The following is a 25,196-nucleotide window of genomic DNA, read 5'->3' on the forward strand; positions in this document are numbered from 1 at the left end:
ACATCGTTCAGATGTTCCAGAAACTCCACTAGTCTAAAGAAGGCCAGTTTTATTGCATCTTTAATCAGTACAACAGTGTTTAGCTGTGCTAACATAATTGCAAAAGGGTTTTCTAATGATCAAGTAGCCTTTTAAAAATGATAAACTTGGATTAGCTAACACAACGCGCCATTGGAACACAGGAGTGATGGTTGTTGATAATGGGCCTCTGTACGCCTATGTAGATATTCCATAAAAAATAATCCGTATCCAGCTACATTAGTCATTTACAACATTAACAATGTCTACACTCTATTTGTGATCAATTTGATGTTATTTTAATGGACAAAAAAAATATGATTTTCTTTCAAAAACAGGGACATTTCTAAGTGACCCCAAACTTTTGAACGGTAGTGTATGCGCAAACTGTTTTCAACTGGGATGCAGACGGTAAGGACAGCCTCCTTTGGGGAGGGATTCAACTGCAGGATCATGTTTAAGCTTACCTTGTGTGGGAAGAGAAACACGCAATGTATCTAACAACCACAACACAGGTCAAACCTCATTCCTGCCCACTGTGGATTAGACTCTTTCTGGTCATAGGTTTCGTTCTGTTATATGAACTATATATGCGACCAGCAATTTTTCTATTTCAAAATGGTTTCCATTTCATGCCCACAGAACACGTCCCAGGACTCCATCTCCCTACTCTAGTGGATATTTCCAATCCAAAGCCGTATATTTAGATATTTAGGTAAATATATAGCTCTGTTCCAATCTAGTCTCCTAACAACACAACTGAACAATGTGGCTTTGGACCTATCAGCTGTGGTCTGTGACATGACAGGGTGTTAAGAGACCTCTATCAGCTGTGGTCAGTGTAGCTAGCAGGCAGCTGGCTGGGAGGTGACCGGTAGAGCTGATGAGAGGCAGGTTAAGATGAGAGAAGAGATTATTATTCTGAGAGGAAGTGGAAGCTTCTGTAATTGTAGCAGTTAGTCTCGATCAGGGGAGACCATAGAGGCCTCTAGTTTCTTATCAGCTGCTGCTGCTGCTGTGACAGATTTGGGTTGCCAGGTTCCTCTGTGTAACAGAAACTGGGACAGATTTGGGTTGCCAAGTTCCTCTGTGCAAAAGCCAGGTTCCTCTGTGCAAAAGTAACTGGGACAGATTTGGGTTGCCAGGTTCCTCTGTGTAACAGAAACTGGGACAGATTTGGGTTGCCAGGTTCCTCTGTGTAAAAGTAACTGGGACAGATTTAGGTTAACAGGTTCCGCTGTGTAACAGAAACTGGGACATATTTGGGTTGCCAGGTTCCTCAGTGTAATAGAAACTGGGACAGATTTGGGTTGCCAGGTTCCTCAGTGTAATATAAACTGGGACAGATTTGGGTTGCTAGGTTACTCTGTGTAATAGAAACTGGGACAGATTTGGGTTGCTAGGTTACTCTGTGTAATAGAAACTGGGACAGATTTGGGTTGCTAGGTTACTCTGTGTAATAGAAACTGGGACAGATTTGGGTTGCTAGGTTACTCTGTGTAATAGAAACTGGGACAGATTTGGGTTGCTTGGTTACTCTGTGTAATAGATACTGACTCAATCCACAAACTTGATCTTTGCTGAACACCGATATTACACCAGATACAAGCTGTCTGTGGATGACTGTCTGTGGATGACTGTCTGTGGATGACGGTCTGTGGATGACGGTCTGTGGATGACGGTTTGTGGATGATGGTCTGTGGATGACGGTCTGTGGATGACGGTCTGTGGATGACTGTCTGTGGATGACGGTCTGTGGATGACTGTCTATTGATGACTGTCTGTGGATGACTGTCTGTGGATGACTGTCTGTGGATGACTGTCTATTGATGACTGTCTGTGGATGACTGTCTATTGATGACTGTCTGTGGATGACTGTCTATTGATGACTGTCTGTGGATGACTGTCTATTGATGACTGTCTTCACACAAGATAATATATTTTCGTATGAATAACTACAAGCGGCTGCACAGCCCCGTTTAGAGTTGTATTGGTTGTGTTTGAGAAGTGGGACTAGTTCACTTGAGTTGACCATCAAACCATTGTTTGTGCTATTATAATACATTACAGATGTACAGAAAATGAAAAAGTTATCAATTAACTACGTCATCTGTATCAGTGGAGTTAACAGAACAATCTGTTTCAGCTAATATCCTTTTTGAGCAAGATGGCGTCGACGGAGATGGTCGCCTCGCTTCGAGTTCTTAGGAAACTATGCAGTATTTTGTTTTTATATGTATTATTTCTTACATTGTTACCCCAAGAAATCTTAAGTGTTATTACATACAGCCGGGAAGAACTATTGGATATAAGAGCAACGTCAACTTACCAACATTACGAGCAGGAATATGACTTTCCCGAAGCGGATCCTCTGTTTGGACCACCACCCAGGACAATGGATCGGATCCCAGTAGGCGACCCAAAACAACGGCGACGCAGAAGGGGCAGACGAAGCGGCCACCTGGTCAGGCTCCGTAGACGGGCACATCGCCCACCGCTCCCGAGTATACTACTAGCCAATGTCCAGTCTCTTGACAACAAGGTAGACGGAATTTGAGCAAGGGTTGCCTTCCAGAGAGACATCAGAGATTGTAACATTTTCTGTTTCACGGAAACATGGCTCTCTCGGGATATGTTGTCGGAATCGGTTCAGCCACCGGTATTCTCCATGCATTGCGCTGACAGAGATAAACACCTCTCTGGGAAGAGGAAGGGAGGGGGTATATGCTTCATGATTAACGACTCATGTTGTAATCATAACAACATACAGGAACTCAAATCCTTCTGCTCACCCGATCTAGAATTCCTCACAATCAAATGCCGGCCATTCTACCTACCAAGGGAATTCTCATCAGTTATAGTCACAGCTGTGTACATTCCCCCTCAAGCAAACATCAAGGCGGCCATCAAGGAACTTCACTGGACCTTATGCAAACTGGAAACCATATATTCTGAGGCTGCATTTATTGTAGCTGGGGATATTAACAAAGCAAATTTGAGAATCAAATGTATTTATAAAGCCCTTCTTACATCAGCTGATATCTCAAAGTGCTATACAGAAACCCAGCCTAAAACCCCAAACAGCAAGCAATGCATGTGTAGAAGCACGGTGGCTAGGAAAAACTCCTTAGAAAGGCCAGAACCTAGGAAGAAACATTGAGAGGAACCAGGCTATGAGGGTGGCCAGTCCTCTTCTGGCTGTGCCGGGTGGCGATTATAACAGAACTTGGCCAAGATGTTCAAATGTTCATAAATGACCAGCAGGGTCAAATAATAATAATCACAGTGGTTGTCGAGTGTGCAACAGGTCAGCACCTCAGGAGTAATGTCAGTCGGCAAATCCGACCACAATGCCATCTTGCTCCTACCGTCTTATAGGCAGAAACTCAAACAGGATGTGCCAGTGACGAGAACCATTCAACGCTGGTCTGACTAATCGGAAGATTGTTTTGATCAAGCGGACTAGAATATGTTCCGGTCAGCCTCAGAGAACAACATCGACCTATACGCTGACTTGGTGAGTGCGTTTATAAAGTAGTGCATTGGTGATGTTGTACCCACTGTGACTTTTAAAACCTACCCTAACCAGAAACCATGGATGAATGGTGGCATTTGCGCAAAACTGAAAGTGTGAACCACCGCATTTAACCATGGAAAGAGGACTGAGAATATGGCAGAATATAAACAGTGTAGTTATTCCCTCCGCAAGGCAATCATACAATCAAAACGTCAGTATAGAGACAAAGTAGAGTCGCAGTTTGATGGCTCAGACACGAGACGTATGTGGCAGGGTCTACAGACAATCACGGACTACAAAGGGAAAACCAGCCACGTTGCGGCTCGCTAACAAGGACTGTGCCCCCCCTCCTTCTCCGTGGCTGACGTGAGTAAAACATTTAAACATGTTAACCCTCGCAAGGCTGCTGGCCCAGATGGCATTCCTAGCCGTGTCCTCAGAGCACGCGCAGACCAGCTGGCTGGTGTGTACATATTCAATCTCTCCCTATCCCAGTCTACTGTCCCCACTTGCTTCAAGATGTCCACTATTGTTCCTGTACCCAAGAAGGCAAAGATAACTGAACTAAATGACTAGCACTCACTTTGTCATCATGAAGTGCTTTGAGAGACTAGTCAAGGATCATATCACTTCCACCTTACCTGCCACCCTAGACCCACTTCAGTTTGCATACCGCCCCAACAGGTCCACAGATGATGCCATCGCCATCACACTGCACATTGCCCTATCCCATCTGGACAAAAGGAATACCTATGTACGAATGCTGTTCATTGACTACAGCTCAGCATTCAACACCATAGAACCCTCCAAGCTCATCATCAAGCTGGAGGCCCTGGGTCTCAACCCCGCCCAGTGCAACTGGGTCCTGGACTTTCTGAAGGGCCGCCCCCAGGTGGTAAAGGTAAGAAACAACATCTCCATTTCGCTGACCCTCAACACTGGGGCCCCACAAGGGTGTGTGCTCAGCCCCCTCCTGTACAGCCTACAGGGAGAAGGTGAGGGCTCTGGGAGTGTGGTGTCAGGAAAACAACCTCTCACTCAACATCAACAAAACAAAGGAGATGATCGTTGACTTCAGTAAACAGCAGAGGGAGTAGCTCCCTATCCACATCGACGGGACAGTAGTGGAGAAGGTGGAAAGTTTTAAGTTCCTCGGCGTTCACATCACGGACAAAATGAAATGGCCCACCCACACAGACAGCGTGGGTAGCGCCTCTTCAACCTCAGGAGGCTGAAGAAATTTGGCTTGTCACCCATAACCCTGACAAACTTTTACAGATGCACAATTGAGAGCATCCTGTCGAGCTGTATCACCACCTGGTACGGCAGCTGCACCGCCCACAAACGTAAGGCTCTCCAGAGGGTGGTGCGGTCTGCACAACCCATCACCTGGGCCAAACTACCTGCCCTCCAGGACACCTACAGCACCCGATGTCACAGGAAGGCCAAAAAGATCATCAAGGACCACAACCACCCGAGCCACTGCCTGTTCACCCCGCTATCATCCAGAAGGCGAGGTCAGTACAGGTGCATCAAAGCTGGGACCGAGAGACTGAAAAACAGCTTCTATCTCAAGGCCATCACTGTTAAACAGCAATCACTAACTCAGAGAGGCTGCTGCCTACATTGAGACCCAATCACTGGCCACTTTAATAAATGGATCACTAGTCACTTTATACAATGCCACTCTAAATAATGCCACTTTAATAATGTTTACATATCTTACATTACTCATATCACATGTATATACTGTATTTTATAACATCTACTCCACCTTGCCTATGCCGTTCAGCCATCGCTCGTCCATATATTTATATGTACATATTCTCTTTCACCTCTTTAGATTTGTGTGTATTAGGTAGTTGTTGTGGGATTGTTAGATTACTTGTTAGATATTACTGCACTGTCAACTAGAAGCACAAGCATTTCGCTATACTCACATTAACACCTGCTAACCATGTGTATGTGACCAATAACATCTGCTAACCATGTGACCAATAACATCTGCTAACCATGTGTATGTGACCCATAACATCTGCTAACCATGTGACCAATAACATCTGCTAACCATGTGTATGGACCAATAACATCTACTAACCATGTGTATGTGACCAATAACATCTGCTAACCATGTGTATGTGACCAATAACATCTGCTAACCATGTGTATGGACCAATAACATCTGCTAACCATGTGTATGGACCAATAACATCTGCTAACCATGTGTATGGACCAATAACATCTGCTAACCATGTGACCAATAACATCTGCTAACCATGTGTATGGACCAATAACATCTGCTAACCATGTGACCAATAACATCTGCTAACCATGTGTATGGACCAATAACATCTGCTAACCATGTTACCAATAACGTCTGCTAACCATGTGTATGGACCAATAACATTTGATTTGATTTGATACTGGTTGTCATCTGCACTTATGTCCTGAAGGAGTCACTGGTGCTGCAGCGTCAGGTTAAGAACAGAGAGAGAGGAGTCACTGGTGCTGCAGCATCAGGTTAAGAACAGAGAGAGAGGCGTCACTGGTGCTGCAGAGTCAGGTTAAGAACAGATAGAGAGGAGTCACTGGTGCTGCAGAGTCAGGTTAAGAACAGATAGAGAGGAGTCACTGGTGCTGCAGCGTCAGGTTAAGAACAGAGAGAAAGGAGTCACTGGTGCTGCAGAGTCAGGTTAAGAACAGAGAGAGAGAGAGAGGAGTCACTGGTGCTGCAGAGTCAGGTTAAGAACAGAGAGAGAGGAGTCACTGGTGCTGCAGCGTTAGGTTAAGAACAGAGAGAGAGGAGTCACTGGTGCTGCAGAGTCAGGTTAAGAACAGAGAGAGAGAGAGAGAGAGAGAGAGAGCGAGAGAGAGAGAGAGAGAGAGAGAGAGAGGAGTCACTGGTGCAGCAGCGTCAGGTTAAGAACAGAGAGAGAGGAGTCCTCTGGGTGAACGGTTACATTTCACACTTTTAGTTTGTGTGGATACTGATAGGGGTTGTGTGTGGATACTGATAGGGGTTGTGTGTGGATACTGATGGGGGTTGTGTGTGGATACTGATGGGGGTTGTGTGTGGATACTGATGGGGGTTGTGTGTGGATACTGATGGGGGTTGTGTGTGGATACTGATGGGGGTTGTGTGTGGATACTGATGGGGGTTGTGTGTGGATACTGATGGGGTTGTGTGTGTGGATACTGATGGGGGTTGTGTGTGGATACTGATGGGGGTTTGTGTGTGGATACTGATGGGGGTAGTGTGGATACTGATGGGGGTTTGTGTGGATACTGATAGGGGTTGTGTGTGGATACTGATAGGGTTTGTGTGGATACTGATGGGGGTTTGTGTGGATACTGATGGGGGTTGTGTGTGGATACTGATGGGGGTTTGTGTGGATACTGATGGGGGTTGTGTGTGGATACTGATGGGGGTTTGTGTGGATACTGATGGGGGTTGTGTGTGGATACTGATGGGGGTTTGTGTGGATACTGATGGGGATTGTGTGTGGATACTGATGGGGGTTTGTGTGGATACTGAGGGGGGTTTGTGTGTGGATACTGATGGGGTTTGTGTGTCTGTTTGTTTCAGCAACACAGTGCTGAGGAAGGACGTAACGGTGATGGACACAGACTCTCCTCCTAAAGCTGACACAGGGCTCAAGCCAGGTGAGTTAACACTCTGCACCGAGGAGGAGGAGAAGGGAGGTGGAGGAAGGAGGAGGACAGAGGAGGAGAAGGAGGAGGGAGGAGAGGGAGGAGGAGAAGGAGAGGAGAGAGGAGAAGGAGAGGGAGGAGGAGAAGGAGAGGAGGGAAGGAGGAGGATGGAAGAGGAGGAGGAGGAGGATGGAAGAGGAGGGAGGAGAAGGAGAGAAGGGAGGAGGAGAAGGAGAGGAGGGAGGAGGAGGGAAGAGGAGGAGAGGGAGGAGGAGAAGGGGAGGAGGGAGGGAGGAGGATGGAAGAGGAGGAGGAGGAGGATGGAAGAGGAGGGAGGAGAAGGAGAGGAGGGAGGGAGGAGGAGGGAAGAGGGAAGAGGAGGGAGGAGAAGGAGAGGGAGAAGGAGAGGAGGGAGGAGGATGGAGGAGGAGGATGGAAGAGGAGGGAGGAGAAGGAGAGGAGGGAGGGAGGAGGAGAAGGGAAGAAGAGGGAGGAGAAGGAGAGGGAGGGAGGAGGATGGAAGAGGAGGAAGAGGAGGGAAGAGAAGGAGGAGGAAGGAGGAGGAGGAGGGAGGAAGGAGGTCTTCTAGCATAGAGAAACCGCCTGGGACCACCTGAGGCTCAGTCGGTAGAGCATGACGCATTCAATGCCAAGGGTTGTTGGTTTGATTCCTGCTGGGGCCACATATATGTAAAATGTATGCATGCATGACTATAACTCGCTTTGGATAAAAGCATCAGCTAAATGGCTATTATTGTTGTATATGTTGTATTATATTAGGGTTGGTATTCACAATGTGTCAGAGTGATAATCCAGGTTGATTGTTCAAATCTCCCACTTCCTGTCCATGTCATCTAGTTCATTATCTAAAAGACCAAACTGATTGGAGATCAGCACTGAGATGCTTTGGCTACATTTACACAGGCAATACAATTCTGATCTTTTGCCACAATTTTTATTTTGGCCAATGAGATCAGATCTTTTGCTAATAATTGGGCTGCCTGCGTAATTTCAGCCTTTGTGAATACAGGGCATGATCTTGTGTCACTTCTCTCAGACCTGGCAGAGAGAGCTGGGAGGAAGAAATACAAAATCCATGTTCTGTGCTCCGCTGGGGGAGCACAAGCTGCTGCCACCTTAGAATCCAGTTCTGTTAGAAAAGGTTCCTGCTGCCATCTCTCTCTCTCTCTCTCTCTCTCTCTCTCTCTCTCTCTCTCTCTCTCTCTCTCTCTCTCTCTCTCTCTCTCTCTCTCTCTCAGTATGAAATAAGCTTTTTGTGCGTATGGAAAATGTCATGAAACATGGGATCAACACGTACTGTTTATATTATTGTTCAGTGTGTGTATTTATATATATATATATATATATATATATATATATATATATAGATAGATAGATAGATAGATAGATAGATAGATAGATAGATAGATAGATAGATAGATAGATAGATAGATAGATAGATAGATAGATAGATAGATAGATAGATAGATAGATAGATAGATAGACAGTGAGGGAAAAAAGTATTTGATCCCCTGCTGATTTTGTACATTCGCCCACTGACAAAGAAATGATCAGTCTATAATTTTAATGGTAGGTTTATTTGAAAAGTGAGAGACAGAATAACAACAAATAAATCCAGAAAAACACATCTCAGAAATGTTAAAAATTGATTTGCATTTTAATGAGGGAAATAAGTGTTTGACCGCCTCTCAATCAGAAAGATTTCTGTCTCCCAGGTGTCTTTTATACAGGTAACGAGCAGAGATTAGGAGCACATTCTTAAAGGGAGTGCTCCTAATCTCAGTTTGTTACCTGTATAAAAGACACCTGTCCACAGAAGCAATCAATCAATCATATTCCAAACTCTCCACCATGGCCAAGACCAAAGAGCTCTCCAAGGATGTCAGGGATTAGATTGTAGACCTACACAAGGCTGGAATGGGCTACAAGACCATCGCCAAGCAGCTTGGTGAGAAGGTGACAACATTTGGTGTGATTATTCGCAAATGGAAGAAACACAAAAGAACTGTCAATCTCCCTTGGCCTGGGGCTCCATGCAAGATCTCACCTCATGACCTTAATTCCATAGAAAATCTGTGGAGGGAGCTGAAGGTTCGAGTTGCCAAACGTCAGCCTCAAAACCTTAATGACTTGGAGAAGATCTGCAAAGAGGAGTGGGACAAAATCCCTCCTGAGGTGTGTGCAAACCTGGTGGCCAACTACAAGAAACATCTGACCTCTGACCTCTGTGACAAGGGTTTTGCCACCAAGTACTAAGTCATGTTTTGCAGAGGGGTCAAATACTTATTTCCCTCATTAAAATGTAAATCATTTTATAACATTTTTGACTGTTTTTCTGGATTTGTTTGTTGTTATTTTGTCTCTCACTGTTCAAATAAACCTACCATTAAAATTATAGACTGATCGTTTCTTTGTCAGTGGGCAAACGTACAAAATCAGCAGGGGATCAAATACTTTTTTCCCTCACTGTGTATATATATATACTGCTCAAAAAAATAAAGGGAACACTTAAGCAACACAATGTAACTCCAAGTCAATCACACTTCTGTGAAATCAAACTGTCCACTTAGGAAGCAACACGGATTGACAATAAATTTCACATGCTGTTGTGCAAATGGAATAGACAACAGGTGGAAATTATAGGTAATTAGCAAGACACCCCCAATAAAGGAGTGGTTCTGCAGGTGGTGACCACAGACCATTTCTCAGTTCCTATGCTTCCTGGCTGATGTTTTGGTCACTTTTGAACGCTGGCGGTGCTTTCTCTCTAGTGGTTGCATGAGACGGAGTCTACAACCCACACAAGTGGCTCAGTTAGTGCAGCTCATCCAGGATGGCACATCAATGTGAGCTGTGGCAAGAAGGTTTGCTGTGTCTGTCAGCGTAGTGTCCAGAGCATGGAGGCGCTACCTGGAGACAGGCCAGTACATCAGGAGACGTGGAGGAGGCCGTAGGAGGGCAACAACCCAGCAGCAGGACCGCTACCTCAGCCTTTGTGCAAAGAGGAGCAGGAGGAGCACCGCCAGAGCCCTGCAAAATGACCTCCAGCAGGCCACAAATGTGCATGTGTCTGCTCAAACGGTCAGAAACAGAGGTGGGGGTTGTGCTTATAGCCCAACACCGTGCAGGACGTTTGGCATTTGTCAGAGAACACCAAGATTGGCAAATTCGCCACTGGCGCCCTGTGCTCTTCACAGATGAAAGCAGGTTCACACTGAGCACATGACAGACGTGACAGAGTCTGCCTGCAACATCCTCCAGCATGACCGGTTTGGCGGTGGGTCAGTCATGGTGTGGGGTGGCATTTCTTTGGGGGGCCGCACAGTCCTCCATGTGCTCGCCAGAGGAATCCTGACTGCCATTAGGTACCGAGATGAGATCCTCAGACCCCTTGTGAGACCATATGCTGGTGCGGTTGGCCCTGAGTTCCTCCTAATGCAAGACAATGCTAGAGCTCATGTGGCCAGAGTGTGTCAGCAGTTCCTGCAAGAGGAAGGCATTGATGCTATGGACTGGCCCGCCCGTTCCCCAGACCTGATTCCAATTGAGCACACCTGAGACATCATGTCTCGCTCCATCCACCAACGCCACATTGCACCACAGACTGTCCAGGAGTTGGCGGATGCTTTAGTCCAGGTCTGGGAAGCGATGCCTCAGGAGACAGCAGTATATATTTTTTGTGAGCACTGTTTGGTTCTGTCACTATATGTATTGTTGGTGAGCACTGTTTGGTTCTATCACTATATATACTGTTGGTGAACACTGTTTGGTTCTATCACTATATATACTGTTGGTGAGCACTGTTTGGTTCTATCATTATATTTACTGTTGGTGAGCACTGTTTGGTTCTTTCATTATATATACTGTTGGTGAGCACTGTGTATATATACTATATTTAGATTTTACAAAGTAGCCACACTTTGCCCTGACAGCTTTGCACACTCTTGGCATTCTCTCAACCAGCTTCATGAGGTAGTCACCTGGAATGCATTTAAATTATTCTGTGTGTGTGTGTGTGTGTGTGTGTGTGTGTGTGTGTGTGTGTGTGTGTGTGTGTGTGTGTGTGTGTGTGTGTGTGTGTGTGTGTGTGTGTGTGTGTGTGTGTGTGTGTGTGTGTGTGTGTGTGTGTGTGTGTGTGTCAGCGCTGGATGCGGCTGTGGAGTTTGTGCATCAGGCGGTGGTGCCCGGCTCCTGGAGGACTGAGGTGAAAGACGAGAGTTCCACCAGTGAGGAAGATGAGGAGGAGGAAGAGCAGGAGGAAGAGGCCAGCGAAGAGGAGGAAGAGGTAATCATGTCATATTAAACCTGGTGGCTGCTGAGTAAAGCGAGAAACTCACCAGAAAGGGGGGGGGGGGGGGTGGAAAGGACAGGACAGGCAGAGCAGTGACTGTATGCTAGAAGGATCGTCCACATGTCCAGTCATCTTTGCTGATTAGCGATGTTGTTTTCTTAAGTGGATGAGTAGGTCTAATTTAGCGTGTACTGTAAATCGTCAACCGTTACCTCTTTTCAATTCAAATGAGCAGGAAGAGAGTGAATACTGACATGTCTGTTGTTTTGTGTGACTACAGCACCAGCGATAAAATGGTAAAATAGAGACCTTCTAATTGAGCGAGGCGTTAATGTGGACAACCCGCCCGGCTGCCTTGGGTTGGGTCATTATAATTCTAAACAATGCATTCTAAAATAATCAAATTACGCCTTGCACGCTCACCCTTAGTGAGTTTAAGCCATTGGAGAGATGTGTCCTTTGAGTTTAGGCCATAAATTGGCACAGGAGGCCATAAAATCAGTTTGGACAGTTTACAAGAAAAAGGCCTCCCCCAAGGTTAAATTCTAGGACCCTTTCATTCCCCACTGTAGATAAATGATATAGGAAGAACTATACAATCGGTCAAATAGAGTAAAACATTGTCCAGGGTAATGACACACCTTTCTCAGTGGGAGGAGCCAAGCTGAGCTCTTTATTGTTATTTCCTGTTCCTGTGTGCAGGAGGAAGTGGAGCCGTTCCCTGAGGAGAGAGACAACTTCCTGCAGCAGCTGTACAAGTTCATGGAGGACAGAGGTTTGCGGTTTATAGAATGCAACATTTCAACACATTTCAACTTAATCTACCCACCCTGCACCTGACAGCAGAGGAGGCTGGTTTAATCTACCCACCCTGCACCAGACAGCAGTGGAGGCTGGTTTAATCTACCCACCCTGCACCTGACAGCAGAGGAGGCTGGTTTAATCTACCCACCCTGCACCTGACAGCAGAGGAGGCTGGTTTAATCTACCCACCCTGCACCTGACAGCAGAGGAGGCTGGTTTAATCTACCCACCCTGCACCTGTCAGCAGAGGAGGCTGGTTTAATCTACCCATCAAAACTATGAAATAACACATATGAATTAATGTAGTAACCAAACAAGTGTTAAATAAAACAAATATATTTTATATTTGAGATTCTTCAAAGTAGCGATCCTTTGCCTTGATGACAGCTTTGCACACTCTTGGCATTCTCTCAACCAGCTTCATGAGGTAGTCACCTGGAATAACAGGTGTGCCTTGTTAAACGTTAATTTGTGGAATTTCTTGGCTCAAACGCATTAAGAAGGAATAAGTTGTGTTGTAACAAGGTAGGGGTGGTATACAGAAGATAGCCCTATTTGGTAAAAGACCAAGTCCATATTATGGCAAGAACAGCTGAAATAAGCAAAGAGAAACGACAGTCCATCATTACTTTAAGACATGAAGGTCAGTCAATCTGGAAAATGTCAAGAACTTTGAAAGTTTCTTCAATTGCAGTCGGCAAAAACCATCGAGCGCTATGATGAAACTGGCTCTCATGAGGACCGCCACAGGAATGGAAGACCCAGAGTTACCTCTGTTGCAGAGGATACGTTCATTAAAGTTACCAGCCTCAGAAATTGCAGCCCAAATAAATGCTTCACAGAGTTCAAGTTACAGACACACCTCAACATCAACTGTTCAGAGGAGACTGTGTGAATCAGGCCTTCATGGCCGAATGGCTGTAAAGAAACCACTACTAAAGGACACCAATAAGAAGAAGAGACTTGCCTGGGCCAAGAAACACAAGGAATGTTCTGGCTGATCTCTGCTCTACCACCCCTCTAGAGACTGATGGAAAAGCATTCCAGATGAAGCTGGTTGAGAGAATGCCAAGAGTGTGCAAAGCTGTCATCAAGGCAAAGGGTGGCTACTTTGAAGAATCTCAAATATAATATATATTTTGATTTGTTTAACACTTTTTTTGGTTACTACATGATTCCATTTGTGTTATTTCATTGTTTTGATGTCTTCACTATTATTCTACAATGTAGAAAATAGTAAAAATGAAGAAAAACCCTGTGAGTAGGTGTGTCCAAACGTTTGACTGGTACTTTATATAAACTCAGCAAAAAAAGAAACGTCCCTTATTCAGGACCCTGTCTTTCAAAGATAATTCGTAAAAATCCAAATAACTTCACAGATCTTCATTGTAAAGACTTTAAACACTGTTTCCCATGCTTGTTCAATAAACCATAAACAATTAATGAACATGCATCTGTGGAACGGTCGTTAAGACACTAACAGTTTACAGACGGTAGGCAATTAAGGTCACAGTTATGAAAACTTAGGACACTAAAGAGGTCTTTCTACTGACTCTGAAAAACACCAAAAGGAAGATGCCCAGGGTCCCTGCTCATCTGCGTGAACGTGCCTTAGGCATGCTGCAAGGAGGCATGAGGACTGCAGATGTGGCCAGGGCAATAAATTGCGCCTATGGGCACAAACCCACCGTCGCTGGACCAGACAGGACTGGCAAAAAGTGCTCTTCACTGACGGGTCGTGGTTTGTCTCACCAGGGGTGATGGTCGGATTCGCATTTATCGTCGAAGGAATGAGCGTTACACCGAGGCCTGTACTCTGGAGCGGGATTGATTTGGAGGTGGAGGGTCCGTCGTGGTCTGGGGCGGTGTCTCACAGCATCATCGGACTGAGCTTGTTGTCATTGCAGGATATCTCAACGCTGTGCGTTACAGGGAAGACATCCTCCTCCCTCATGTGGTACCCTTCCTGCAGGCTCATCCTGACATGACCCTCCAGCATGACAATGCCATCAGCCATACTACTTGTTCTCTGCGTGATTTCCTGCAAGACAGGAATGTCAGTGTTCTGCCATGGTCAGCGAAGAGCCCGGACCTCAATCCCATTGAGCACGTCTGGGACCTGTTGGATCGGAGGGTGAGGGCTAGGGCCATTCCCCTCAGAAATGTCCAGGAACTTGCAGGTGCCTTGGTGGAAGAGTGGGGTAACATCTCACAGCAAGAACTGGCAAATCTGGTGTAGTCCATGAGGAGATGCACTGCAGTACTTAATGCAGCTGGTGGCCACAGCAGATACTGACTTACTTTTGATTTTGACCCCCACCTTTGTTCAGGGACACATTATTCAATTTCTGTTAGTCACATGTCTGTGGAACTTGTTGTCTCAGTTGTCGAATCTTGTTATGTTCATACAAATATTTACACATGTTAAGTTTGCTGAAAATAAGTGTTAAGTTTACTGAAACTCAGTTGGCAGTGAGAGGACGTTTCTTTTTTTGCTGAGTTTATAAAACAGTAACAAAACGTATGTGGAATACTTCTGAGATAGACTACACTGGGCTTTCAGGGACTAGCCGTTAGGCTGTGTTTATCCTCCTGTAGGAACCCCCATCAACAAGAAGCCCGTGCTGGGCTACAGAAACCTGGACCTCTTCAAGCTCTACAGACTGGTGCACCAACTAGGAGGCTTCCATGATGTGAGTACCACACACTGATCATCACTTTCATTGGTGTTCCACATCTTAACCCTCACTTCTGATTGGACCCTGTGATGTATTGATGTGACGTAGTTCCCTGTGATGTAGATCCCTGTACTGTAGTTCCCTGTGATGTATTGATGTGCTGTAGTTCCCTGTGATGTAGTTCCCTGTGATGTAGTTCCCTGTACTGTAGTTCCCTGTGATGTATTGATGTGCTGTACTTCCCTGTGATGTAGTTCCCTGTGATGCATTGATGTGCTGTAGTTTCCTGTTATGTATTGATGTGCTGTAGTTCCCTGTGATGTATTGATGTTCTGTAGTTCCCTGTGATGTATTGATGTGATGTAGTTCCCTGTGATGTATTGATGTGATGTAGTTTCCTGTGATGTATTGATGTGATGTGGTTCCCTGTGATGTATTGATGTGCTGTAGTTTCCTGTGATGTATTGATGTGCAGTAGTTCCCTGTGATGTATCGATGTGCTGTAGTTCCCTGTGATGTATTGATGTGCTGTAGTTCCCTGTGATGTATTGATGTGATGTAGTTCCCTGTGATGTATTGATGTGCTGTAGTTTCCTGTGATGTATTGATGTGCTGTAGTTCCCTGTGATGTATTGATGTGCTGTAGTTCCTTGTGAGGTATTGATGTGATGTAGTTCCCTGTACTGTAGTTTCCTGTGCTGTACTTCCCTGTGATGTAGTTCCCTGTGATGTATTGATGTGCTGTAGTTTCCTGTGATGTATTGATGTGCTGTAGTTCCCTGTGATGTATTGATGTGCTGTAGTTCCCTGTGATGTATTGATGTTCTGTAGTTCCCTGTGATGTATTGATGTGATGTGGTTCCCTGTGATGTATTGATGTGATGTGGTTCCCTGTGATGTATTGATGTGATATAGTTTCCTGTGATGTATTGATATGATATAGTTCCCTGTGATGTATTGATGTGCTGTAGTTTCCTGTGATGTATTGATGTGCTGTAGTTCCCTGTGATGTATTGATGTGCTGTAGTTCCCTGTGATGTATTGATGTGATGTAGTTCCCTGTGATGTATTGATGTGCTGTAGTTCCCTGTGATGTATTGATGTGCTGTAGTTCCCTGTGATGTATTGATGTGCTGTAGTTCCCTGTGATGTATTGATGTGCTGTAGTTTCCTGTGATATATTGATGTGCTGTAGTTCCCTGTGATGTATTGATGTGATGTAGTTCCCTGTGATGTATTGATGTGATGTAGTTCCCTGTGATGTATTGATGTGCTGTGGTTCCCTGTGATGTATTGATGTGCTGTAGTTCCCTGTGATGTATTGATGTGCTGTAGTTCCCTGTGATGTATTGATGTGCTGTGGTTCCCTGTGATGTATTGATGTGATGTGGTTCCCTGTGATGTATTGATGTGCTGTAGTTTCCTGTGATGTATTGATATGATATGGTTTCCTGTGATGTATTGACGTGCTGTAGTTTCCTGTGATGTATTAATGTGATGTAGTTCCCTGTGATGTATTGATGTGATGTAGTTCCCTGTGATGTATTGATGTGATGTAGTTCCCTGTGATGTATTGATGTGATGTAGTTCCCTGTGATGTATTGATGTGCTGTAGTTCCCTGTGATGTATTGATGTGCTGTAGTTCCCTGTGATGTATTGATGTGCTGTAGTTCCCTGTGATGTATTGATGTGCTGTAGTTCCCTGTGATGTATTGATGTGATGTGGTTCCCTGTGATGTATTGATGTGCTGTAGTTTCCTGTGATGTATTGATATGATATAGTTTCCTGTGATGTATTGATGTGCTGTAGTTTCTTGTGATGTAGTTCCCTGTGATGTATTGATGTGCTGTAGTTCCCTGTGATGTATTGATGTGATATAGTTTCCTGTGATGTATTGATGTGCTGTAGTTTCCTGTGATGTATTGATGTGATGTAGTTCCCTGTGATGTATTGATGTGATGTAGTTCCCTGTGATGTATTGATGTGATGTAGTTCCCTGTGATGTATTGATGTGATGTAGTTCCCTGTGATGTATTGATGTGCTGTAGTTCCCTGTGATGTATTGATGTGCTGTAGTTCCCTGTGATGTATTGATGTGATGTGGTTCCCTGTGATGTATTGATGTGCTGTAGTTTCCTGTGATGTATTGATATGATATAGTTTCCTGTGATGTATTGTGATGTATTGATGTGCTGTAGTTTCTTGTGATGTAGTTCCCTGTGATGTATTGATGTGCTGTAGTTCCCTGTGATGTATTGATGTGATATAGTTCCCTGTGATGTATTGATGTGCTGTAGTTTCCTGTGATGTATTGATGTGATGTAGTTCCCTGTGATGTATTGATGTGATGTAGTTCCCTGTGATGTATTGATGTGATGTAGTTCCCTGTGATGTATTGATGTGATGTAGTTCCCTGTGATGTATTGATGTGATGTAGTTCCCTGTGATGTGCTGTAGTACCCTGTGATGTATTGATGTGCTGTAGTTCCCTGTGATGTATTGATGTGATGTGGTTCCCTGTGATGTATTGATGTGCTGTAGTTTCCTGTGATGTATTGATATGATATAGTTTCCTGTGATGTATTGATGTGCTGTAGTTCCCTGTGATGTATTGATGTGCTGTAGTTCCCTGTGATGTATTGATGTGCTGTAGTTTCCTGTGATGCATTGATGTGCTGTAGTTCCCTGTGATGTAGATTCCTGTGATGTATTGATGTGCTGTAGTTCCCTGTGATCTATTAATGTGATGTAGTTTCCTGTGATGTATTGACGTGCTGTAGTTCCTATGATGTATTGATGTGATGTAGATCCCTGTGCTGTAGTTCCCTGTGATGTATTGATGTGCTGTAGTTCCCTGTGATGTATTGATGTGATGTGGTTCCCTGTGATGTATTGATGTGCTGTAGTTTCCTGTGATGTATTGATATGATATAGTTTCCTGTGATGTATTGTGCTGTAGTTTCTTGTGATGTAGTTCCCTGTGATGTATTGATGTGCTGTAGTTCCCTGTGATGTATTGATGTGATATAGTTTCCTGTGATGTATTGATGTGCTGTAGTTTCCTGTGATGTATTGATGTGATGTAGTTCCCTGTGATGTATTGATGTGATGTAGTTCCCTGTGATGTATTGATGTGATGTAGTTCCCTGTGATGTATTGATGTGATGTAGTTCCCTGTGATGTATTGATGTGCTGTAGTTCCCTGTGATGTATTGATGTGCTGTAGTTCCCTGTGATGTATTGATGTGATGTGGTTCCCTGTGATGTATTGATGTGCTGTAGTTTCCTGTGATGTATTGATATGATATAGTTTCCTGTGATGTATTGTGATGTATTGATGTGCTGTAGTTTCTTGTGATGTAGTTCCCTGTGATGTATTGATGTGCTGTAGTTTCCTGTGATGCATTGATGTGCTGTAGTTCCCTGTGATGTAGATTCCTGTGATGTATTGATGTGCTGTAGTTCCCTGTGATCTATTAATGTGATGTAGTTTCCTGTGATGTATTGACGTGCTGTAGTTCCTATGATGTATTGATGTGATGTAGATCCCTGTGCTGTAGTTCCCTGTGATGTATTGATGTGCTGTAGTTCCCTGTGATGTATTGATGTGCTGTAGTTTCCTGTAATGTATTGATGTGCTGTTGTTCCATTTAGAGTTCACCAGCCATTTCACTCTGACAAAAATGTATCTCTTATTCCCTGTTTCACTCTGTGTCCTGTCCTCTCGTGTCTGGAGCAGATTGAGAGTGGGTCCGTATGGAAGACTGTCTACCAAGCTCTGGGAATCCCTGTTCTCAACTCTGCCGCCGGCTACAATGTCAAATGTGCTTACCGCAAGTACGTAGTGAGAGCCCATTGATTATCTGTTTACCACTGATACTGTACCTTTTAGGGGGACCCCTCTTGAGTCGCTGTGATGCTTTGATATTGATATAATGATCAGGCTGTGTATGATGTGGTATCCTCAGGTACCTGTATTGTTGTTATGGTGTGGTACTCCTCAGGTACCTGTATTGTTGTTCTGGTGTGGTATCCTCAGGGACCTGTATTGTTGTTATGGTGTGGTACTCCTCAGGTACATGTATTGTTGTTCTGGTGTGGTATCCTCAGGGACCTGTATTGTTGTGCTGGTGTGGTATCCTCAGGGACCTGTATTGTTGTTATGGTGTGGTACTCCTCAGGTACCTGTATTGTTGTTCTGGTGTGGTAATCCTCCTCAGGTACCTGTATTGTTGTTCTGGTGTGGTAAATCTCCTCAGGTACCTGTATTCTTGTTATGGTGTGGTAATCATCCTCAGGTACCTGTATTGTTGTTCTGGTGTGGTAATCCTCCTCAGGTACCTGTATTGTTGTTCTGGTGTGGTAAATCTCCTCAGGTACCTGTATGGGTTTGAGGAGTACTGCACCTCCTGCGCCATCACTTTCCGCATGGACCTTCCCCTGAAGCAGCCCAAGGCAGAGGGGGGCAAGGCTGAGGGGGAGACGGGGGAGGCAGGGGGAGACAGTACCGTCCCCCCTGTAGCCTCTTCAAGCTCAGCAGAGGAGCAGAAACGGAAAGCCTGCCACTCTGAGAGAGAGAACCTGTGCTGCTCAGAGACCAGCAATACTCAGCCCATCGTCTGCAAGGTACTGGACTCTCTTCGTCCCTCTCTCTCGCGCTGTCAGTGTAAGCACCCAGCCCAGTTCCCAACAACATCAGGATCATCTTTAGCATCTTTAGCGTCAGGATCATCTTTAGAGTCAGGATCATCTTTAGCATCAGGATCATCTTTAGCGTCAGGATCATCTTTAGCGTCAGGATCATCTTTAGCATCTTTAGCGTCAGGATCATCTTTAGCGTCAGGATCATCTTTAGCGTCAGGATCATCTTTAGCGTCAGGATCATCTTTAGCGTCAGGATCATCTTTAGCGTCAGGATCATCTTTAGCATCTTTAGCATCAGGATCATCGTTAGCGTCAGGATCATCTTTAGTATCTTTAGCGTCAGGATCATCTTTAGCGTCAGGATGATCTTTAGCATCTTTAGCGTCAGGATCATCTTTAGCATCTTTAGCGTCAGGATCATCTTTAGAGTCAGGATCATGTTTGGCATCAAGGTCATTGTTCGTACAATGGACTTAAATATATAGGAAATGATGTAGTAAAATGATTGATAAACAGGATTATGATGTAGTAAAATGATTGATAAACAGGATATGAAGTAAGGACATCATATCCCTCCCCACAGGAGGAGGCTGAGCTCACCCGGAACAAACCAGAGCTGGAACCTCTGAAAGCTGAGCAGCAGAAGGCTGAGAGAGAAGGTGGTGATGATGATGGTGTTGATGATGAGCAAGGAGACGACCATCACAAGCACGGCTCTGATGATGAAGACGGCCCTTCATTTGCTCGCCTCAGAGAGGAGGGAGTGAAGCTTGAGCCTTACGATGAGGAGCAGGAAGCTGGGAAGGAGGAGGACATCTCTGGGTAGGTGGTTCTCTCCCCCTGGGGCTGGGAAGGAGGAGGATATCTCTGGGTAGGTGGTTCTCTCCCCCTGGGGCTGGGGTAGTAGACTGTGCTGTTGATGGGGGGGGGGTGGTTGCACAATTACGGAAACTTTCCTGAAATCACCAGGAAATCCTGGTTGGGGGAAGGGAATCTTCAGACCAAGATTTCTGGAATTGTTTCTCTGGAATTGTTTCTCTGAGTTTCTGGAATTGTTTCTGGAATTTTGCAACCCTAAGTGGTGATATCCTTAGGATGTGTCTGTATTTGTGGAAGTCTTCAGCTGACAGGGTATGATGCCCAAGGGGTTCTGAAGGTATAGTAGACCCATCTGATCTGATATCATTCAGTCATGTATTCATTAACTAAACTTCCAACTATTGTACAACATTATGAGTAGTAGAAGAGAGGTCCTAAAACGAGCAGAGAACATGTGGTGCACACAAACAATATGCCAGTACTCAGTATCTATACAATAAAATAGCATTTTCCATTTGAAATATACTTATGTTGCCTTAAACGTAATGACATAATACTATAGGCATTCCCTGTCAGCTAAAGAGTTGAGGCTGTGAGTCTGCCAGCTAGCTGTTAACCTGCTGTAGACCAGCAGCTTCCCTCCTGGACCCTGGCTGAGCTCTGCTGTACTGCCCTTCTACCCTCTGTTGTTCTGGCTGAGCTCTGCTGTACTGCCCCCCTACCCTCTATTGTTCTGGCTGATCTCTACTGCCCCTCTATTGTGCTGGCTGATCTCTACTGCCCCTCTATTGTTTTGGCTGATCTCTACTGCCCCTCTATTGTTTTGGCTGATCTCTACTGCCCCTCTATTGTTTTGGCTGAGCTCTACTGCCCCTCTATTGTTCTGGCTGAGCTCTACTGCCCCTCTATTGTTCTGGCTGATCTCTAGTGCCCCTCTATTGTTCTGGCTGATCTCTACTGCCCCTCTATTGTTCTGGCTGATCTCTAGTGCCCCTCTATTGTTCTGGTTGATCTCTACTGCCCCTCTATTGTTTTGGCTGATCTCTACTGCCCCTCTATTGTTCTGGCTGATCTCTAGTGCCCCTCTATTGTTCTGGCTGATCTCTACTGCCCCTCTATTGTTCTGGTTGATCTCTAGTGCCCCTCTATTGTTCTGGCTGAGCTCTACTGCCCTTCTATTATTCTGGCTGAGCTCTACTGACCCTCTATTGTTCTAGCTGAGCTCTACTGCCCCTCTATTGTTCTGGCTGATCTCTACTGCCCCTCTATTGTTCTGGCTGATCTCTACTGCCCCTCTATTGTTCTGGCTGATCTCTACTGCCCCTCTATTGTTCTGGCTGATCTCTACTGCCCCTCTATTGTTCTAGCTGAGCTCTACTGTCCCTCTATTGTTCTAGCTGAGCTCTACTGTCCCTCTATTGTTCTGGCTGAGCTCTACTGCCCTTCTATTGTTCTGGCTGAGATCTACTGCCCCTCTATTGTTCTAGCTGAGATCTACTGCCCCTCTATTGTTCTGGCTGAGATCTACTGCCCCTCTATTGTTCTGGCTGAGCTCTACTGCCCCTCTATTGTTTTGGCTGAGCTCTACTGCCCCTCTATTGTTTTGGCTGAGCTCTACTGCCCCTCTATTGTTTTGGCTGAGCTCTACTGCCCCTCTATTGTTCTGGCTGAGCTCTACTGCCCCTCTATTGTTCTGGCTGATCTCTACTGCCCCTCTATTGTTCTAGCTGATCTCTACTGCCCCTCTACCCTATGTGCCCCACTAGTACAGGTATTGCCCCTCTTCATGTCTCAGCCAGTGCCCGCAGAAGGGACGGCTCTAAGTACTCAAATCTTGACGGCCTCTACTCTATTTAAAGCGCATGCTGTGGTCCATCTCTCTGTCTCTCCATCTCTGTTTTTCCATTTCTCTGTTCATTAGGACTGTTAGGCAGACACATGGCTTTGACTGCTCAGTCAGCCAGTCAACTGCAGAGCTCTGGTTTTGATTCTGACCCTTGTTGTATTCTAGATGATTTTCTACTTGAACAAAAACATCAGGACACTATCCTCTTGCTGTGTTCAGTCCTGCATCTGAGCCAGTTATTTGTAAAGGAAGAGAATGACATTTGTTTTGTTTTGACTGGATTCTTTAAGAAAAACGAGATTTCAGTCTTAGGAGGTGTAGTTCGATGTGGCAGTTACTAATGTTTGTCCCCCATGAGACACCATATGAACAAAGCCATTATCACTTCCTGAAAATAGTCAGAATGAATTTAAGATTACTCAAGATGACTGTAAATTAATTTTGACGTTTTTGCCAAGGAGGTTTTACTCACGCTATTTTACATCTAGCTAAGATGTTCGGTACAGTATGTCTCAAGTAAATGTGTGACGTGTTGTCTAATGCAGGGATTTTTCTGCCATTGAAATCCTTGTGAATAACATTTTTTAAATCAAAACCGGTATGGTTAAACATTCTCAGTGTAAACTTAAATTACTAAAAACCAGATATAAAGTATGAACAAACGATAATGGACCTAAATCTTTTTTATAATATAAACTTTAAGAACGAACAATCACCAAAATACAAGCTAGACAATCAGGGAGAATAAAACATTCCCAAAAACATTGATTTTAGCAGTTTTGATTTTGTTATTATGTTTGAACAAAATAACACAGCATTTGCCGTAGTAAAATGCATGGAATTGCAGGAAATTTGTTTAAAAACTGAAAAAGTTTCTTGCAACTCCGGCAGAATATGTAGAATCACAGGAAATTAGCTTTGAAATTGAAAAATGTGTAGAATTGGAAGAGCTTAGCTTTAAAAATGTAACTCCATGGAGAATATTGTAGAATTGCAGGAAATTGGCTTCAAAATGCTCAAATTTCTCGACTCTACCAAGATGGGTGACCTCTGCCACCTAAGCCTCGTTTTGATCTGGAATAAAATCTGTTATGTATCCTGTGTTAGTGGGCAAGTGATCATTGTCAAAATCAAATCAGTTTTGGATGATACTGACTTGTTTTCACTGGAATAAATGTTTCTGAGTCATATCTATGTCACATATGCCGTTTTCTTCGAGAGAAGTTGGTTCTCCAGTTCAATTCTGTTTTAAATGAGCAAGAGACTGAAGCATGAATGAGTCACCAGGGTTTGTAGAGTCAATATCTGATCCTACTTGAACGAGACATCCAGGGTAGAGCTGGGTTGATAAACCAAAAATGATCGACACCGACCCAACCAATCGAGTACATTTTACTGATATTGATAATGGCGATAAGTAGCTTTTACCAGAGTAATGTGAAGTTTGAAATGAAGTCTGCTAATATGAGCTATTGCTAATGGGACAATTGATGACTACAACATTCAGAATAGTAGTTGTAAGGGTAATATAAAAAAAATTGCCAGTGCACATTTATCGTTCAACTTGTCGTTATCGTGATATGGATTACTGTCCTAATGGCGCTCTACACCGGCGTCTTGTCGCCAGCGGCTCTACACCGGCGTCTTGTCGCAGGGCGCTCTACACCGGCGTCTTGTCGCAGGGCGCTCTACACCGGCGTCTTGTCGCCGGGCGCTCTACACCGGCGTCTTGTCGCCGGGCGCTCTACACCGGCGTCTTGTCGTGGCGCTCTACACCGGCGTCTTGTCGCAGGGCGCTCTACACCGGCGTCTTGTCGCAGGGCGCTCTACACCGGCGTCTTGTCGCAGGGCGCTCTACACCGGCGTCTTGTCGCCGGGCGCTCTACACCGGTGTCTTGTCGCCGGGCGCTCTACACCGGCGTCTTGTCGCGGCACTCTACACCGGCGTCTTGTCGCGGCGCTCTACACCGGCGTCTTGTCGCAGGGCGCTCTACACCGGCGTCTTGTCGCAGGGCGCTCTACACCGGCGTCTTGTCGCAGGGCGCTCTACACCGCCGTCTAGTCGTCAGCGGCTCTACACCGGCGTCTTGTCGGCGACGGCTCTACACCGGCGTCTTGTCGCCGGCGGCTCTACACCGGCCTCTACGCCGGCGTCTTGTAGCGGCGCTCTACACCTGCGTCTTGTCGCCGGCGCTCTATTCCGGCGTCTTGTAGCCGGAGCTCTACACCTGCGTCTTGTAGCGGCGCTCTACACCTGCGTCTTGTCGCCGGCGCTCTATTCCGGCGTCTTGTAGCCGGAGCTCTACACCTGCGTCTTGTCGCCGGTGTCTTGTCAATTTCTCTGCATTTAGGGAGTAGAGGGCAGTTTGTAGATGACCCATTTAGGCATTCATCTTTAGTATCCTTAGAGTGGGAAGTGGGATTTCCTGTTGTGCCAAAGCTGACATGTTTGCTCTGGTGACTAAAATGTACTGAGCATGGTTGTGAAGGTACAGACCCACCTGTCAGTACTGTAGGCATAGTTGTGTTGCTGTAGGTTCACTATAGATAGAGGAGAAGAGAGAAGGCAGTATTTAACAAGTCTCAGTAAGTGTCCTGCTTGGAGCAGAGCAGACCATCTGAGCTAGGACGTCCTGTTGGCTCTCAGTTGATTTGAAATGCTTGAAACGTGGCTACCGGACTTTACTGCCGTACTTCATATGAGAAGACTGCATTTTCATGTGTGGCAACAGTAGTCATTTTTTATTTTCTTCTGTGGAACAAACAGTTGACTGAAGACGTCCGGGGCATTTGTGCGGGTTGTAGTCCGTTTCTGCGGTAACGTGGACTCTTAACAATGTGATGAAACTTTGTTGTAGCAAGCGGCGCACATGAAAATAGAATGAATTGTATGGGAACCTGCTAC

General features: G+C 45.2%; 1 protein-coding gene across 3 annotated transcripts in view; it reads left to right on the forward strand.

Moving 5' to 3' along the window:
- Nucleotides 1–25,196, forward strand: part of arid4b (AT-rich interaction domain 4B) — a 240,505-nt gene that overhangs the window by 132,702 nt on the left and 82,607 nt on the right. For all 3 annotated transcript variants that reach the window (XM_045702251.2, XM_045702252.2, XM_045702253.2), the window contains exons 10-16: nucleotides 7,122–7,198; nucleotides 11,350–11,492; nucleotides 12,201–12,273; nucleotides 14,901–14,995; nucleotides 18,722–18,819; nucleotides 19,359–19,608; nucleotides 20,210–20,448. In XM_045702251.2, coding sequence (XP_045558207.1) covers nucleotides 7,122–7,198; nucleotides 11,350–11,492; nucleotides 12,201–12,273; nucleotides 14,901–14,995; nucleotides 18,722–18,819; nucleotides 19,359–19,608; nucleotides 20,210–20,448 — 975 coding nt within the window. The remainder of the gene's footprint in view (nucleotides 1–7,121; nucleotides 7,199–11,349; nucleotides 11,493–12,200; nucleotides 12,274–14,900; nucleotides 14,996–18,721; nucleotides 18,820–19,358; nucleotides 19,609–20,209; nucleotides 20,449–25,196) is intronic.

The sequence above is a fragment of the Salmo salar genome, chromosome 19 (genome assembly GCF_965601325.2).
Source record: "Salmo salar chromosome 19, fSalSal1, whole genome shotgun sequence".
Taxonomy (NCBI): Eukaryota; Metazoa; Chordata; class Actinopteri; order Salmoniformes; family Salmonidae; genus Salmo; species Salmo salar.